Source organism: Heteronotia binoei, chromosome 10 (genome assembly GCF_032191835.1).
Source record: "Heteronotia binoei isolate CCM8104 ecotype False Entrance Well chromosome 10, APGP_CSIRO_Hbin_v1, whole genome shotgun sequence".
In the NCBI taxonomy this organism is placed as follows: domain Eukaryota; kingdom Metazoa; phylum Chordata; class Lepidosauria; order Squamata; family Gekkonidae; genus Heteronotia; species Heteronotia binoei.
In genome coordinates this window covers 3,204,379-3,222,648 of record NC_083232.1, presented here as the reverse complement: position 1 = coordinate 3,222,648, position 18,270 = coordinate 3,204,379, and the positions used below count along the sequence as shown (strand labels likewise).

The 18,270-nt window shown below is 52.8% G+C and overlaps 1 protein-coding gene across 1 annotated transcript; it reads left to right on the top strand.

Moving 5' to 3' along the window:
• Positions 1-349: 349 nt before the first annotated feature.
• Positions 350-15,444, top strand: LOC132578229 (uncharacterized). Its single transcript, XM_060248132.1, has 4 exons — positions 350-412; positions 3,769-4,423; positions 10,930-11,133; positions 13,601-15,444. The coding sequence occupies exons 2-4, from the start codon at positions 3,952-3,954 to the stop codon at positions 14,665-14,667; spliced, it is 1,743 nt and encodes a 580-aa protein (XP_060104115.1). The 5' UTR covers positions 350-412; positions 3,769-3,951; the 3' UTR covers positions 14,668-15,444.
• Positions 15,445-18,270: the final 2,826 nt, after the last annotated feature.

Genomic DNA, 18,270 nt, shown 5'->3' with positions numbered 1-18,270 from the left:
TTAAGAGCACGCGAAAGCTCACCTTCTGAATCAAACTGCGGGTCTTAAAAGGTGCCGCTTGACTCCTCTTTTGCCCTAGTTAATTGTGTGACACTTTTGGGGGCGGAAGGGGGAAGGCCGGGGCCCGGAGCTGGGGCAGGAAGGCGCGGCGCTTCTGTTCCTGCAGCTGCACTGGAAGCCCATCCCGGCGGGCCCTGCAGCGGCGCCCTTCCTTCCGTGCGCCGGAGCGCGCGCGATCCCCAGGCGGGGGCGCAAGGGGGCTGGGGGGGCGGGCTGCCGCGGCCGGCGGGCTCCAGCAGAGGGCAGCGGGCGCGGGGAAAGGAAGTCGCCGGCGGCCCCTCCTCCAGGCGGCGTGCGCGGAGGCAGGCGGAGCCAGCGGCGGGCGCTTTTGTGGCGGCGGGAGCGGAGCGGGGTAAGGGCAGGGGGCGCCGCCGAGCGCGCTGCGGGATCGAGGCCGGGGAGGGGAGGGGGGAGCCGAGCAGCCTTGGAGCAACGCCCGGGCGGGCTGGGGGGGGGGGGGCGGAGAGCCTTCCCCGCGGAGGGCGAGGGGAGGGCGGCCTGGGCAGCAGGGAGGGAGGGAGCCGTGCAGCGCAGCCGCCCCGCCGCCCCCGCCTTGCATCCCCAGCCCCTTTCGCGTGGCGCGCCAGCCCGGAGCGCAGCGCTGCGCAACGGAGGCTCGCCTTTTACGCACAGCGCGGGAGGGGAAAAGGGGCCGCTCGGGCCTCGATCCCTCCCCTGCTCCGACCCGGAGCGGGACGTGGAGCTCTTCCCGGCCCCCGCGATCCGGAGTCGCTCCGCTTGCGCCTTCTGCGGCGGCCCTTGGAGAGGGGAGGGGAGCGGGGCGAGCAGGCCGCCCTCTCTCTCTCCCCCCCCCTGGCCCGGAGTCCAGATCGGGCCGGCTGCTGCAGGCTGCCCTCGGGCGAGCGCCGCCTGCCTTGGAGAGGCGGATCCGCGGCCCGCGATCGCGCCCTTCTGCTCCAGGCGGCGCCGATTCCACGCCGGGAGCCGCTTTCGCCAGCCGCACCGGCCGAAACGCGCTTCTTGGGTTGCTCTCCCCGCTTTCTCTCGGCGCCGCGCCTGGCGTCGCCCGCCTCTCCCTCCGGCGGCAGCCTCACGACAACCCGGCGAGGTGGGCTAGGCGGAGAGGGTGGCCCAAGGTCACCCAAACGGCTTCCCTGGAAGAATGGGCGATTCGAACCTAGGTTCCATAAGAACGTGAGAGAAGCCGTGCTGAGTCAGGCCAGTGGCCCAGCCGCTCCAGCACTCTGGGTCACGCAGTGGCCAAAAAGTACAAGTGCCATCTGGAGGTCTGTCAGTGGGGCCAGGACACTGGAAGCTCTCCCACTGTCCCCCCCCCCCTTCTCTCTCTCTCTCCTTCTAACCACCAGGAATACAGAGCATCACTGCCCCAGACATAAGAACATAAGAGGAGCTACATTGGATCAGGCCAATGGCCCATCCGGTCCAACACTCTGGCTCACATAAGAACATAAGAGAATCCATGTTGGATCAGGCCAGTTGCCCATCCAGTCCAACACTCTGGGTCACATAAGAACATAAGAGAAGCCCTGTTGGATCAGGCCAATGGCCCATCCAGTCCAACACTCTGTGTCACATAAGAACATAAGAGAAGCCCTGTTGGATCAGGCCAGTGGCCCATCCAGTCCAACACTCTGGGTCACATAAGAACATAAGAGAATCCATGTTGGATCAGGCCAGTTGCCCATCCAGTCCAACACTCTGGGTCACATAACAACATAAGAGAATCCATGTTGGATCAGGCCAGTTGCCCATCCAGTCCAACACTCTGGGTCACATAAGAACATAAGAGAAGCCCTGTTGCATCAGGCCAGTGGCCCATCCAGTCCAACACTCTGTGTCACATAAGAGAAGCCCTGTTGGATCAGGCCAATGGCCCCTCCAGTCCAACACTCTGTGACACATAAGAGAAGCCATGTTGGATCAGGCCAATGGCCCATCCAGTCCAACACTCTGTGTCACATAAGAACATAAGAGAAGCCCTGTTGGATCAGGCCAGTGGCCCATCCAGTCCAACACTCTGTGTCACATAAGAGAAGCCCTGTTGGATCAGGCCAATGGCCCCTCCAGTCCAACACTCTGTGTCACATAAGAGAAGCCCTGTTGGATCAGGCCAGTGGCCCATCCAGTCCAACACTCTGTGTCACATAAGAACAGAAGAGAAGCCATGTTGGATCAAGCCAATGGCCCGTCCAGTCCAACACTCTGTGTCACATAAGAACATAAGAGAAGCCCTGTTGGATCAGGCCAGTGGGCCATCCAGTCCAACACTCTGGGTCACATAAGAACAGAAGAGAAGCCATGTTGGATCAGGCCAATGGCCCATCCAGTCCAACACTCTGTGTCACATAACAACATAAGAGAAGCCCTGTTGGATCAGGCCAATGGCCCATCCAGTCCAACACTCTGGGTCACATAAGAACATAAGAGAATCCATGTTGGATCAGGCCAGTTGCCCATCCAGTCCAACACTCTGGGTCACATAAGAACATAAGAGAAGCCATGTTGGATCAGGCCAGTGGCCCATCCAGTCCAACACTCTGTGTCACATAAGAACATAAGAGAAGCCATGTTGGATCAGACCAGTGGTCCATCCAGTCCAACACTCTGTCACACAGTGGCCAAAAAAACCAGGTGCCATCAGGAGCTCCATCAGTGGAGCCAGGATATTAGAAGCCATCCCACTGTGCCCCCCCCCCAAGCACCAAGAATACAGAGCATCACTGCCCGAGACAGAGAGTTCCAACTATACTAATAGCCACTGATTGACCTCTGTTCCAGATGTTTATCCAGTTCCCAGTTTTTATTCTGCCTCTTTAGCCAATATCCCAATAGGAGCCCTATAAGACCACCAGCATGCTTATTCCTACACACACCTTTGTGACTAGAGACACCCTGGGTTGGATAATGCATGGCATTTATTTTTCTTTAATTTGTTCACATTCCAGTGGGGACCCAAAATGGTAAAGGTAAAGGTAAATTTATTTTTGTATCCCGCCCTCCCCCGCCAAAGGCAGGCTCAGGGCGGCTCACAGACATGGAACAACCATGATTTCAATAAAATACAATCAATACAATAAGACAAATTAAAATACAATTAAATTACCGTTATAAAATTAGGATAAAATTAGATAAAACAGCTGTTATATGGCTTATACCATTCTCCACTTTATTCTCATCAAGTCATAGAGTTGGAAGGGATCCCCAGGATCATCTGGTCCAACCCCCTGCACAATGCAGGGAATTCACAAACACCTCCCCCTAAGTTCACAGGACCCCCATTTCTGTCAGATGACCATCTAGCCTCTGTTTGAAAAACTTCCAAGGAAGGAGAGCCCAAGGAAGCCTGTTCCAGTGAGGAACCGCTCTAACGGTCAGGAAGTTCTTCCTAATGTTGAGCCGGAAACTCTTTTGATTTATTATTATAGTAATGTGGGTCATAGGAACCCTTTGGGTTTATGTTGTTAGTCTTACAGAGTGACCTCTCTCATTCCACTTCCCACCTGGAGATTGGTAACCCTACCCACCAGATGGTCACTCGTTTCATTGGCTTACAAGTCTGGAGAGGAGCTCGCCAACAGATTTAATTTCAACCCATTGCTTCTGGTCCTACCTTCCGGGGCCACAGAAAACAATTCCACACCATCCTCTAGAAGACAGCCCTTCAGATACTTGAAGATGGTGATCCTATCACCTTTTGGCTAATGTTTCTTTCTTCTTTGTATTTAGGGTCGTTTGGGAAGAGGCTTTATGACACCGGGCCAGGCCTCTAATCCATGCTGCTGATCCAATCCACATGGTTTTGGGTCTCTGGCCGGGAACAATTTGGAGCCCTTCGGATTGCCACCAGGCCTGCGTGACCAGCTGTTCTGGCTTCTGCTTCCTTCCGCTCCTTTTGGCTCAGGGACCCCAATGTTTTCCTCCGAGGCGGAGAGGGAGCGAGACAAATGGGGACCACGGTTTGACTCTCCCCCCTCCACCTCGGCCGCGGCCTCTCAGGCAAATGCAACCGGCCGGAAAAGGAAGGCCAACTTCTCCAACGACGAGACGGAGACCTTGGTCTGGAACGTCGTGCGGCACTTCAGCGCTCTGTATGGCTCCGAATCCTTCCGGGCTCACCCTGTCCGCCGGAAACAGCTCTGGACGCAGATCCAGAGCCGAGTCAACTTCCTGGGCTACACAGAGCGCTCCATCGATGACCTGAAGCATAAGTGGCGGGACCTGCGTTTGGACGTCAAGAAGAAGATAACAGCCAAGAAGCCCCTTCCTCTCCACCGGCCGGGACCCCCCCACAAGCCCCGACTTACCCCGCTCGAGAAGATGGTGGCCTCCACCTTTCTACAGCCCACCCATGACTCCGAGCCAGAGATTGTCCTGGACCCAGGTGAGGGGCAGAAGGAGCTTTCGGGTGCCTTAAGGGGTGCAATGAAGATCATGCTGCCGGCAGAGAGGGTTAGCAGATTGCTCTGTCGTCTAGGTCTTTCTTTTCCTGATCATCATCCTTAGGAAAGGTCCTGGCAGGCACTGAAGGTTTTGAGACGTGTGGCCACTGGGAGGGACGGTGGCTCAGTGGTAGAGCATCTGCTTGGGAAGCAGAAGGTCCCAGGTTCAATCCCCGGCATCTCCAACTAAAAAGGGTCCAGGCAAGAAGGCGTGAAAAACCTCAGCTTGAGACCCTGGAGAGCCTCCTAAGTGTTAGGGAGGGACGGTGGCTCAGTGGTAGAGCATCTGCTTGGGAAGCAGAAGGTCCCAGGTTCAATCCCCAGCATCTCCAACTAAAAAGGGTCCAGGCAAGTAGGCGTGAAAAACCTCAGCTTGAAACCCTGGAGAGCCGCTGCCAGTCTGAGTAGACAAGACTGACGTTGATGGACCAAAGAGGGTCTGGTTCAGTAGAAGGCAGCTTCATATGTTTATAGAGAGGGACAGTGGCTCAGTGGTAGAGCATCTGCTTGGGAAGCAGAAGGTCCCAGGTTCAATCCCCGGCATCTCTAACAAAAAGGGTCCAGGCAAAGAGGTGTGAAAAACCTCAGCTTGAGACCCTGGAGAGCCGCTGCCATTCTGAGAAGACAAGACTGACTTTAGAGAGGGACGATGGCTCAGTGGTAGAGCATCCGCTTGGGAAGCAGAAGGTCCCAGGTTCAATCCCCAGCATCTCCAACTAAAAAGGGTCCAGGCAAATAGGTGTGAAAAAACTCAGCTTGAGACCCTGGAGAGCTGCTGCCAGTCTGAGAAGACAAGACGGACTTTGATGGACCAAGGGTCTGATTCTGTATAAGGCAGCCTCATATGTTCATATGTTCACTGAATTCTGCAGCGGAGGCCCAATGCATTCTGGGGCCTGAGAGGGCTGCTCCCAAACATCTGTTCCTTCCCGCTGATCATTGCAGGGCATGCACAGGTGTGTGTGTGTGTGTGTGTGTTGGGTGTGTGTGAGACTGACTCTGCCTTGTGGTCAGCTGTCAGAATCCACTATTCAGAGACAGTTGCTTCTTGGGGTAGGATCGCCTCAGTGCTTGGAATATGATTTTGGTACAAGGATGACAGGTTGGTTATAGAATCATAAAGATGGAAGGGACCATCTAGTCCAACCCCCTGCTCTATACAGGATCCACTTAAAGCAGGGGTGTCAAACGTGCGGCCCGAGGGCCAAATCAGGCCCTCAGAGGGCTCCTATCAGGCCCCCGAGCGACTGGCTGTCATCTGCTTCCCTCTCCCTCTCTCTTGCTTCCTTCTGCATCACAGCTTGCTTTGTCAGGCTTGCTCAATTGCACAGGAGCTACAGAGCAAAACCTCTATTTTCTCCATTGGCTGAGGCTCCTCCCTTGGGGAGGAAGTGGGAGGGGGAGGCAGAGCTTGCTTGCTGTCTCAATTGCAGAGCTACTGAGCCAAGTCTCTCTTCCTTCTATTGGTTGAGGCTCCTTTCCCTCCTGGCCCCCTGGGGAAAGAAGAAAAGAGCCAGAGCTTCCTTTGCCCAGTTCCCTCTATCCGATGGAAGAGATACAAAGAAATCACCTTGAGACCAATAAGTGCTAACGTTTTAAGCATGTTTTAAGTTTTTTTAAAAAAATCTTTACTTGTGTTTGTCTGTGTCCTTTATAAAGTTTATATCTTCACCCGAAGGGTGATCAACATGTGGAATTCACTGCCACAGGAGGTGGCGGTGGCTACAAGCTTGGCCAGCTTCAAGAGGGGATTGGATAAAAATATGGAGCAGAGGTCCATCAGTGGCTATTAGCCACAGTGTATGTGTGTGTGTGTATTGGCCACTGTGTGACACAGAGTGTTGGACTGGATGGGCCATTGGCCTGATCCAACATGGGTTCTCCTTATGTGACACGGAGTGTTGGACTGGATGGGTCATTGGCCTGATCCAGCATGGCTTCTCTTATGTTCTTATCTCTGCTACCTAATCTTAAATAGGTACACACATGGCCTGGCCCAACAAAGTCTCGTTTATGTCGGATCAGGCCTCATAACAAAACGAGTTCGACACCCCTGGCTTAAAACATCTCTGACAAATAATCATCCAGCCACGTTTTGAAGACCGCCAATGAAGGGGAGGTGACCGCCTTCCTAGGCAGCTGGTTCCACCTCTGAACATAAAAAATTTTTTTCCTAATATCCAGCCGTAATTGTAATTTGAGCCCATTGCTTTGAGTCCTATCCTCAGCTGCCAAGTGGAACGGCTCGTTGCCCTCTTCTAAATGACAGCCTTTCAGATATTTAAAGAGAGAAATCCTTCCCCCCCTCAGTCTCTTCTCCAGACTGAACATTCCCAAGGCCCTCCTCAGCCTTTCCTCAGAGGGTTCTTCCTCCAGGCCCTTGCTCAGGAAATATGGAAGTGCTTTTCCTCAGCAAAAAGAGATGGGGAGGGCATATTTCAAAAGCTTTGCATGCAGAAGGTGCCCGGTTCAATCCCCAGCAGCATCTCTACTTAAAGGACCAGGCAGGAGGTGACGGGAAAGACCTCAGGCTGAGACCCTGGAAAGCACCTGCCAGTCTGAGCAGACAGCGTTGACTGATAGACCAAGGGTCTGATTCAGCAGCTTAGGTTGGTAACCAAGGCTTTTTTTGTAGCAGGGACGCCTTTGCATAGTAGGCCACACCCCCTGATGTCGCCAATCCTCTTGGAGCTTACAGTAGCCCCTGTAATAAGAGCCCTGTATGCTCTTGAAGGATTGGCTGCATCAGGGGGGTGCGGCCTCATATGCAAAGGAGTTCCTGCTACAAAAAAAAGCCTGGTTAGTAACTAACGCTCAGAAAATGGTGGGGGAGTGTCTGCTGCATTAATCGTTACGTCAGCCCAGATCCATTCTGCTACCAGTAGTACTTTGCTGCGCTGCAGGATTGGGAGAGCCAGTTTGGTGTAGTGGTTAAGTGTGCGGACTCTTATCTGGGAGAACCGGGTTTGATTCCCCACTCCTCCACTTGCACCTGCTAGTATGGCCTTGGGTCAGCCATAGCTCTAGCAGAGGTTGTCCTTGAAAGGGCAGCTGCTGTGAGAGCCCTCTCCAGCTCATCCACCTCACAGGGTGCTGGTTGTGGGGGAGGAAGGGAAAGGAGATTGTGAGCCTTTCTGAAACTCTTCGGAGTGGAGGGCGGGATATAAATCCAATATCTTCATCTACCTCACAGGGTGTCTGTTGTGGGGGAGGAAGGTAAAGGAGATTGTGAGCCGCTCTGAGACTCTTGAGAGTGGAGGGCGGGATATAAATCCAATATCTTCATCTACCTCACAGGGTGTCTGTTGTGGGGGAGGAAGGTAAAGGAGATTGTGAGCCGCTCTGAGACTCTTCGGAGTGGAGGGCGGGATATAAATCCAATATCTTATCATTATTATTATAATATGGCCTTGTGTGTAATATGGCCAGGAAGATCCTAAGACTGTTTGGCTGCCAGAGGTTCTAGCTGTTTTAGAGTTAATGTACCACTAGGCGGCAAGCTAGAGTTGTTTTCAAGGAAATAGATGTTTCAGAGGTGGTTTGCCATTGCCTGCTCTGCATCACAATGACTCTGGTATTCCTTGGAGGTCGCCCTTTCAAATACTAGCCCAGGCTCACCCTGCTTTAGCTTCTGAGATCTGACAAGTTCGGGCTAGCCTGGGCTCTGCGGTGCAGAAAGTTCCCACCAACGCGAGACGTTCTTGTCCTGCTGGAGGAAGAGCTCATCGCACTGGTGAATGGCAACTGTTGTCCAGAGGAGACAGCAATAGCAAATACTGGAACCACGGGAGTAACAAATCCAGAATATCAAATAAACTCACCGTGCTAACAAAATATTATGCCTATTAAATAGTTTTAAAAGGTAAAGGTAGTCTCCTGTGCAAGCACCAGTCGTTTCCGACTCTGGGGTGACGTTGCTTTCGCATTTTCATGGCAGACTTTTGACGGGGTGGTTTGCCATCGCCTTCCCCAGTCATCTACACTTTCCCCCCAGCAAGCTGGGAACTCCTTTTACCGACCTCGGAAGGATGGATGATTCAACCTGGAGCCGGCTACCTGAACCAGCTTCCACTGGGATCGAACTTAGGTCATGAGCAGAGGGCTCCTACTGCAGTACTGCAGCTTTACCACTCTGCGCCATGGGGCTAATAAGGTAAAGGTAGTCCCCTGTGCAAGCACCAGTCATTTCCGGCTCTGGGGTGACGTTGCTTTCACAATGTTTTCACAGCAGACTTTTTACGGGGTGGTTTGCCATTGCCTTCCCCAGTCCTCTATGCTTTCCCCCCCAGCAAGCTGGGGACTCCTTTGACCGACCTCGGAAGGATGGAAGGCTGAGTCAACCTGGAGCCAGCTACCTGAAAACCCAGCTTCCGCCGGGGATCGAACTCAGGTCATGAGCAGAGGGCTCCGATTGCAGTACTGCAGCTTTACCACTCTGCGCCACGGAGCTGCATATTAAATAGTTTACAATTCTTTAAACACCTCAGTATTTTCATACAACAACTTTTTGATCTCACCAGCGTAACAGCCCCTTAGCAATCGTTACAAACAATTTTCCAAAAAGAGCTGACGATGCTGTATGAGCATATGAACGCAATATCATCGCAGTGCTTGTAAATGTTCTCTCTTTATTTGCCCCCCGACGGTTTTAATGTCTGTACAGTCTGTTTTGGTCCTTTATCAAAGGGATATGCATTTATGTTGTGCTTCTTTGAGAATCCGGTGTCTTTATGGCGTCCTCTGTCTTACCTCACCGTATCTCACTGCACTGACCAGCTCAATTAATCACGCTCCACTAGTCCTTCTTTTAATACACCATAATTCAAGTAATCTGCTCAATTTTCGCTACGCACAATGGCGCCACTGCGATGTCAAAAAGTTCTATGAAAACATTGAAGTGTTTAAAGAATCGTAAACGACTTAATAGACAATATTCTGTAAGCGCGGTGAGTTTATTTGATATTTTGAGTTCAGAGGGCAGGGAGCGGTTCCTGTCGACAGCAGAGGCGAGGACTCACAAGAACGGGTTTAAATCAGGGGTCCTCAGACTTTTTAAATAGGGGGCCAGTTCACTGTCCCTCAGACTGTTGGAGGGCTGGGCTGTTGTGGTGGCTGCCGTTACTGTACAAGGCCGCGGGCCGTCAGTTCTCCGTCTTCTGCATCTCTCTCCCTTCCCCACACCACACACCCCGGCCTGGGAACTCACCTCACCTCGGTATCGCCTCACGCTCTGTCTCTGCCACCTCAGCCCAGTGCCGGAAGTGTGCATTGCTAACGCGAGTTTAGGTCGAACGTCACTTCCGGTTTGATTTTGCCATAACCCGGCGGGCCGCATAAACGTCCTCAGCGGGCCGCATCTGGCCCGCGGGCCGTAGTTTGAGGACCCCTGGTTTAAATTAAGGGTGGGAAGGTACCGGCTGGATATTAGGGAAGGCTTCTTTACATAAATCAGTGGAATCAGCCTGAGCCAGCTTGGTGTCATGGTTAAGTGTGCGGACTCTTATCTGGGGGAACCAGGTTTGATTCCCCACTCCTCCACTTGCACCTGCTGGAATGGCCTTGGGTCAGCCATAGCTCTAATAGAGAGCCAGTTTGGTGTAGTGGTTAACTGCGTGGACTCTTATCTGGGAGAACCGGGTTTGATTCCCCCCTCCTCCACTTGCACCTGGTGGAATGGCCTTGGGTCAGCCAGAGCTCTAATAGAGAGCCAGTTGGGTGTAGTGGTTAACTGCGTGGACTCTTATCTGGGAGAACCGGGTTTGATTCCCCTCTCCTCCACTTGCACCTGGTGGAATGGCCTTGGGTCAGCCAGAGCTCTAATAGAGAGCCAGTTGGGTGTAGTGGTTAACTGCGTGGACTCTTATCTGGGAGAACCGGGTTTGATTCCCCACTCCTCGCCTTGCAGCTGCTGGAATGGCCTTGGGTCAGCCCTAGCTCTAATAGAGAGCCAGTTTGGTGTAGTGGTTAAGTGCAGGGACTCTTATCTGGGAGAACCGGGTTTGATTCCCCACTCCTCCACTTGCACTTGCTGGAATGGCCTTGGAGTCAGCCAGAGCTCTTGTAGGAGTTGTCGTTGAAAGGACAGCTGCTGTCAGAGCTTTCTCAGCCGCACCCACCTCACAGGGTGTCTGTTGTGGGAGGGTGGGAAGGTAAAGGCGATTGTGACCGCTCTGAGATTCAGAGTATAGGGCAGGATATAAATCCAATATCTTCTACGGAGGGAGATGGTGAGCTGGACTCACTGGCAGCCTTTTAGCAGCAGCAGCTGGATGAACACTTGTTGGGGATAACCTAGGCTGATCCTGCACTGAGCAGGGGGTTGGACTAGATGGCCTCTGCGGCCCCTTCCAACTCTGATTCTCTGATTCAATCCCTTGTCTTTTGCTCTCGGGTTGTGCGACGCTTAAGGAAGAGTTCTCCTAAACCTGTTGGCGGTCTTCTCCTGCAGAGATCTTCTTCCCGGGGGCATCCAAACAGCCCTTCCCGCCCATGCAGCCGGGCGCCAGCCACCCCAGCATCTACATCGACACCAACGGACAGCCCTCTTCTCTGCCCGCCATGGAAGGCTCCACAGTCCCACGGCTGGCCGGCGTGAGCCCTGACCCTTCTGTGATTTGTGACTACAGCAGAGGTGAAGGACAGAGCAGTTCAGGTAAGGGGGGGGGGGCGATGCACGACCACCCTAGCGTATCCCACACATACTGGTAGCATCTGCTCACCCCTGCTGATGGGGATAGCGCCCACCTACAGTTCTTGGGGAGAGAAATCCTGAGGCAAAAGTGGGAATTCCTTGGGCTTGTCTGTTGCGAGCTCTCTCTGGGCCTGATGATTGCAGCTCTTTGGTGCTTTTGGGACTTGGAACGGAAACGCAAAGTTTCAGATGGGTTGCCGTGTTGGTCTGAAGCGACAGAACAGAGTTTGCGTCCAGTGGCACCTTTGAGGTCAACTGTCATGATCCTGGGCCTAGTGAGGCCTACAGGCTCCAGAGAAGCCTGCCTAGGAGTTATTACAGAAAGCCTACATTTCCCACAATTCCTTCTGTCCCTCTGATTGGGTGGCAAAGTTTTGGAGGGAAACTAGCCCAGAGAGGGGTGGGACCTGAGAGGAAAAGCTTAAAAGGGCCAAGCACAGACAAGGTGTGTTCTCTCTGGGAAAGGCTGCAGGAGAGATCCCTCACCCAAGGGGGTGAGTTCTGGTGTTAGAGCAGGGACTGTCTAATTAAACGCATCAGGGCTTCTGTTTATGCGCACCAGCCTTTACTGTATTCATATTCACTATAGCACTGAATCTTTATCACCCTCGCATTAGTTTTTAGAGCACTAATAATAAACTTCTTTTTGTTGTATAATGCTTGAGTTCTCATGTCTCCTTGGTCACAGGAGGTATGTACTAATGAGGAAGACAGGTGGTTAGGTGCTCTGGGTCCTCCAATACAGACCCGTACCAGAGTGGTGACAGCCAGCAGAAGGCCCTCCTAGGCCCCTGCTGTGTGACATCAACTAAGTTTAATTCTGGGTATAAAGGTGTGCATGTACACTTCATCAGGTGCATGCCCAGAAAAGCTTATACCCAGAATTAAACTTTGCTAGTCTTAAAGGTGCCATTGGATGCAAACTTTATTCAATGGGAAAGTCAGGAAGAGACTGCAAAGGGCACACTGGGTAAAAGGCATCTCTTATCATCTTTCACCCCCCAATTCTCTCAAAGTACAAGTGCGAGCTGTGCCTGGTTTAGGAATAAGTGAGAGTGCAGCCTGGAAGTGTACACTAAAATCCAAGATGGAGTAGAACCAAACGAAATGGCTCCTGACAGCACAAGTCTGTGTTTTCTGCTTGGGTAGGTGGTTCTAGGGTGTCTGTTAGGTGGTAACGATCGGTCCAGCAGACAAGGATTGAGAGAAATCCATGCTGAATAAGCAGACTCCCGGTTTCTGAGACTGGGGGACAGAGCAAGAGAAGGTTACTACCAATGTTCCCTCTAAGCTGCAGAGCCTTGTGAGCAAAAATTCTACTTTGTGAGCTACTGGTATTAAAGTTGTGAGCGACTGCATCAATTAGCGTACTCTGGGGCCATTATTCCTGAGCTAAGACAAAAATCTGTGAGCGGGAGGCTAAAAATCTGTGAGCTATCTAGTCTAGCCTCACACCGTGGCCATCTAGTTCAGCCTCACACAGTGGCCAACCAGTTCCTCTGAAGGGCCAACAACAGGGCAGAGAGGCCGAGGTCTTCCCCTGAAAAGAGCATCAAAAGAGCCCTGCTGGATCAGACCAGGGAGGGTCCATCTAGTCCAGCCTCCTGCCTCACACAGTGGCCAGCCAGTTCTTCTGGAGGGCCAGCAACAGGGCAGAGAGGCCAAGGCCTTCCCCTGAGGAGAACCTCAGAAGAGCCCTGCTGGATCAGACCAGGGAGGGTCCATTTAGTCCAACCTCCTGTCTCACTCAGTAGCCAACCAGTTCCTCTGGACGGCCAACAACAGGGCAGAGAGGCCAAGGCCTTCATAAGAACATCAGAAGAGCCCTGCTGGGTCAGACCAGTGAGGGTCCATTTAGTCCAACCTCCTGTCTCACTCAGTGGTCAACCAGTTCCTCTGGAGGGCCAGCAACAGGGCTGAGAGGTCGAGGCCTTCCCCTGAGAAGAACATCAGAAGAGCCCTGCTGGATCAGACTAGTGAAAGTCCCTCTAGTCCAGCCTCCTGTCTCACACAGTGGCCAACCAATTCCTCTGGAGGGCCAGCACAACAGAGCAGAAAGCCCCAATGCCTTCCACTCATGTTATTTCCTGGCACTTGGATTCAGAGGTTGGCTGCCTTTGATTGTGGAGGTTCCCTTCAGTCACCATGGATAGTAGCCACTAGTAGACCTGTCCTCCATGAATCTGTCTAATCCCCTTTTCGAGGTGTCCTTGTCTGGGGCCATCACTCCATCCACTGGCAGTGAGTTCCACATTTTAATCACTGTCTAACATTCCCATTGCTGAGAATAGATGACCTCTAGGGTCCCTTTCTACCTTGGGGTTCCAGGAATGAAGGGCTTTCCCTGGAACCCGTATGGTGGCTTACAGGGGTGAGCTGGGAGTGCCGGTCTTTGTTGAACAGTTTTCTTCCTTCTCTTCCGTTTCAGCGGAGTCAGGGCCAGAGCTGCGGACCCCTGAAATGTCAACGGTCTCTCCTCCTCTAAGAAACGAATCCCTGGTTTCCTACACATCCCTGTCTGAGGAGGAGGAACGAGACGCCCCGGAGACAGAGGGCGGGATGGGCTCGCAACCTGGCCTGGAATCGCAGCTGTCAGCCGAGGAAGATGGAAAAGCATCTGGCCGACAAGGCGTGCTGATCCGCCGGTGCAACTCGCAGGGTTCGGTGATGTCCCTCCCCGAGGATCCTATGGATGCCCATTCAGACTGGGGCCACGAGGGGACCTCCGACCTCCCGACCTTGGGCCGACCCATGCAGCCGGAGGAGGAGGAGGAAACAGCCAACCAAAGTGCAGAGATGGGCCCCTATCCCCGCGTCCTGATGGGGCCTGCATGGGAGAAACAAGATGAAGAGCAGCAGCGTTCGAGGTCCCCGCTCCACGTCGGGGCTCTGGCGGAGGAGTCGCTGCCCTCTTCCGAGTCTCCCCAGGCAGACCGGGTGCCGCCTTCGCAGCCTCTTCCACGGAAAACGGGTTGCTCGCGCCTGCGGGAAGGCAGGCGAGACACGTGGAGGACTAATCTCCATTGCTTGATGGACATGGAGGATCAGTGGGACCAGCTGTACCATCAAGAGCTGGCCATGTGGCAAGAGGAGCGGGCCCAGCAGCGAGAGGAACGGGCCCGGGACAGGGAGCTGCAATTCCGGCTCCTTGGAATCCTCACCGACATCCGCGACGAGCTGAGGTACTTGCGGCAGGAGAGGACAGCTTCTCGGCAGGAGAGGGCTTCTCAGACTGTCGCATCGCCTGCTGTGCCGGAGCCAGCTGCCGCGCCTCTGCAACCTGAAGTCGTGGCCCCAGAGACCTCCGCTGATCCTGTCCCCCTCCTCTCCCCCCTCAAAAGCGAAGAGGGCCCCTCTGGACCACCCGCAGTTAGCGCTGGCCGGGGAGAGGCAGCCACGGCTACGAGAAGCCCCCGTGGCATTCCCCGTCGAGGTAGGGGCCGCCCCCGTGGTTCTATGTCCAGACACAGGCGGTTATTTGTGACTAATAGCTAGAGCAGACGGGCCTTTGCTTGCTCCAAACCAATAGATATGGACTCTGGGTGCATGGGTGTGGACAAGAGCCTCAAAATTTCCACCGCTGGGGGTTCACAGAGGCCCAAGAGTGTGTGCGTGTAAGCGAGGGCAACGGATGTGACCTTATGAAATATATCGCACGCCATGTGAGAAAAAGACATCGGGGCACACGTCTTCTCTGGGAAGGACAGCCATGGACAATCAAGCCTGGGTGCTCAGTTCTGCAAGAAGGCCAGCGGGCAACTGTGACCACGTGGCTGCAGCGGAAGGACAGTGCCACTGGCTTGCACCCTCAGCCACATCCAAAGCCTTACTTCCAGTGGGGCAGTGCAGAACAGGACACGAGCCCCTGGGGCCGCACTGCTGTGCGGTGGACTCTCCTGTAATTGAATGTAAATCCTAAAATGTTTGTGGGTAGGACTGCCCAGGTAACGCTGCCCCCATCTGCCATTATGATGCTCCCTGGCACAGGTCGGCGCAAACAACCGGGCTTGCAGATTCACATTAGCGCAGCTGCAAAGCCGGAAGGGTGCGAATGTGAAGGAGAGCCATACTTGTGCGTAAGGGAGATGTGTGCACATGTGCGCAAGGCAGAATACAAGGTCTGTTAGCGCGAGTAGGATTGTGGGTCAGACGGGGATTTAAGGGTTCTTAGTTGCTGTTGGTCAGACATTTTATGCAAATCATTTAATGGGCAAATTGGCATATATATCTATAAACTTTTTTAAAAAAAAAGTAAACCAAAGTGTGTATTTCATCACTGGCTCCATTGTGTGTGTGTGTGTGTGTGTAAGTGCCATCAAGTTGCTTCCAACTTATAGCAAATGTACAAATTAATGACCGCCAAAACGTTAGTAGCCATTTTCAGGTCTTGCGAATTGTGAGCCATGGCTTCCTGGATGGAGACAATCCATCTCACGTTGGGTCTTCCTCTTTTCCTGGCTTTCCTAGAGAGCCAGTTTTGGTTAAGTGCATGGACTCTTACCTGGAAGAACCGGGTTTAGTTCCCTACTCTTCCACTTGCACCTGCTAGAATGGCCTCGGGTCAGCCATAGCTCTCCCAAGAGGTGTCCCTGAAAGGGCACCTTCTGGGAGAGTTCTCTCAGCCTCACCTACCTTACAGGGTGTCTGCTGTGGGGGAGGAAGGGAAAGAAGATTGTGAGCCGCTCTGAGACTCTTCAGAGTGGAGGGCGGGATATAAATCCAATATCTTCATCTACCTCACAGGGTGTCTGTTGTGGGAGAGGAGATTGTGAACTGCTCTGAGACTCTTCGGAGTGGAGGGCGGGATATAAATCTAATATCTTCATCTACCTCACAGGGTGTCTGTTGTGGGGGAGGAAGATAAAGGAGATTGTGAGCCCCTCTGAGACTCTTCGGAGTGGAGGGCGGGATATAAATCCAATATCTTCATCTATCTCACAGGGGGTCTGTTGTGGGGGAGGAAGAGAAAGGAGATTGTGAGTCCCTCTGAGACTCTTCGGACTGGAGGGCGGGATATAAATCCAATATCTTCATCTACCTCACAGGGTGTCTGTTGTGGGGGGGCGAGGGAAAGGAGATTGTGAGCCCCTCTGAGACTCTTCGGAGTGGAGGGTGGGATATAAATCCAATATCTTCATCTACCTCGCAGGGTGTCTGTTGTGGGGGGGGGAAGTAAAGGAGATTGTGAGCTGCTCTGAGACTCTTCAGAGTGGAGGGTGGGATATAAATCCAATATCTTCATCTACCTCACAGGGGGTCTGTTGTGGGGGAGGAAGGTAAAGGAGATTGTGAGCCCCTCTGAGACTCTTCGGAGTGGAGGGTGGGATATAAATCCAATATCTTCATCTACCTCACAGAGTGTCTGTTGTGGGGGGAGGAAGATAAAGGAGATTGTGAGCTGCTCCGAGACTGAGATTTGGAGTGGAAGGCAGGATATAAATCCAATATCATCTTCTTCATTAGCTATCTTTTTCAAAAGCAGGCACCCTCCTGAACATAAGAAGCTGCACACCTTTCCACTTCCTCCCATGGAGTTTATAATGGAACTAGTAATAAGGCCCGTTGTGGGGGAAAATACAACAGAAATTTTGCTGTGGATGAGTGTCATGGCCTTGGGGAAGGAGGGCTGGTGAGAGAAGGGAAAGATAGAGGGAGGCAAGGAGATCAGAAGACCCCTGTTGGATCTAACCAGTGGTCCATCTAGTCCAGCATTCTGTCTCCCAGTTGCCAAGCATTTGCCCTGAACAGCCAGCAAGCTGGCCACAGAGGCCAAAGCCCTCTCCTGATGCTGCTTACCTAGCATGGGTTTGTGGAGGTTCTCATGAAGGACCTCTCTTCCATGACTCTGCCTAATTGTTCTTCATGGCTAGCCCCACTTCTGCTGGCATTGAGCTCCCACAATTTAATTACCGAAAGAATAAAGTTTCTGAGGAGAGTCTTTAGTAGAATAGCTAGATTCAAGTCCCGTTGCGACTTTTGAGACAAGATTTTCGGTCTCTGTCAGACAAGAGTAGAAGAACTAGCTATGGCCCATCATGAGTAATTTTATAGAAGGGGATCGGATAAATTTTATAAATATGAATAAATATATCGAGCAGAGGTCCATCAGTGGCTATTTGCCACAAGGTATAGATGGAACACTTACGAGAGCCAGTTTGGTGCAGTGGTTAACTGCACGGACTCTTATCTAGGAGAACTGGGTTTTGATTCCCCACATCCAACTGGCTCTCTATTAGAGCTATGGCTGACCTAAGGCCATTCCAGCAGCTGCAAGTGGAGAAGTGGGGAATCAAACCCAGTTCTCCCAGATAAGAATCCATTTGGAGACCTTGGGTCAGCCATAACTCAAATAGAGAGCCAGTTGGGTGTAGAGGTTAAGTGTGCGGACTCTTATCTAGGAGAACTGGGTTTTGATTCCCCACTCCTCCCCTTGCAGCTGCTGGAATGGCCTTGTGTCAGTCATGGCTCTCGCAGAGTTGACCTTGCAAGGGCAGCTTCTGTGAGAGCCCTCTCAGCCCCACCCACCTCACAGGGTGTCTGTTGTGGGGGAAGGAGGTTGTTAACCGTTCTGAGTCTCTGATTCAGAGAGGGACCCGGTATAAATCTGCAATTCTTCTTCTTGCTTCCTTCTGCATAACAGCTTGCATTGCAAGGTTTGCTCAATCGCACAGGAGCTACAGAGCAAAACCTCATTTTTCTCCATTGGCTGAGGCTCCTCCTTTGGGGAGAAAGGGGGGGAAGGAAGGTAAAAGAGACTGCAATCTGCCTTGAGATTCAGAGTGAAGGGCAGGGTATAAATCCAATACCATCTTCTTCTTATGTCTGGGGCAGTGATGCTCTGTCTTCTCGGTGCTGCTTTGGGGGACAAGACTAGGAGGACTTCTGGAGTTTTGGCCCCACTGGGTTTTGGCCACTGTGTGACACAGAGTGTTGGACTGGAGGGGCCATTGGCCTGATCCAACAGGGCTTCTCTTATGTTCTTATGTGACACAGTGTTGGACTGGATGGGCCATTGGCCTGATCCAATATGGCTTCTCTTATGTGACACAGAGTGTTGGACTGGTTGGGCCATTGGCCTGATCCAACAGGGCTTCTCTT

Coding starts and splice junctions, on each gene's coding strand:
- LOC132578229 (XM_060248132.1), top strand. CDS start 3,952: ATGTTTTCCTCCGAGGCGGAGAGGGAGCGAGACAAATGGGGACCACGG. Junction 4,424..10,929: donor AGAGATTGTCCTGGACCCAG/GTGAGGGGCAGA, acceptor CTTCTCCTGCAG/AGATCTTCTTCCCGGGGGCA. Junction 11,134..13,600: donor TGAAGGACAGAGCAGTTCAG/GTAAGGGGGGGG, acceptor CTTCCGTTTCAG/CGGAGTCAGGGCCAGAGCTG.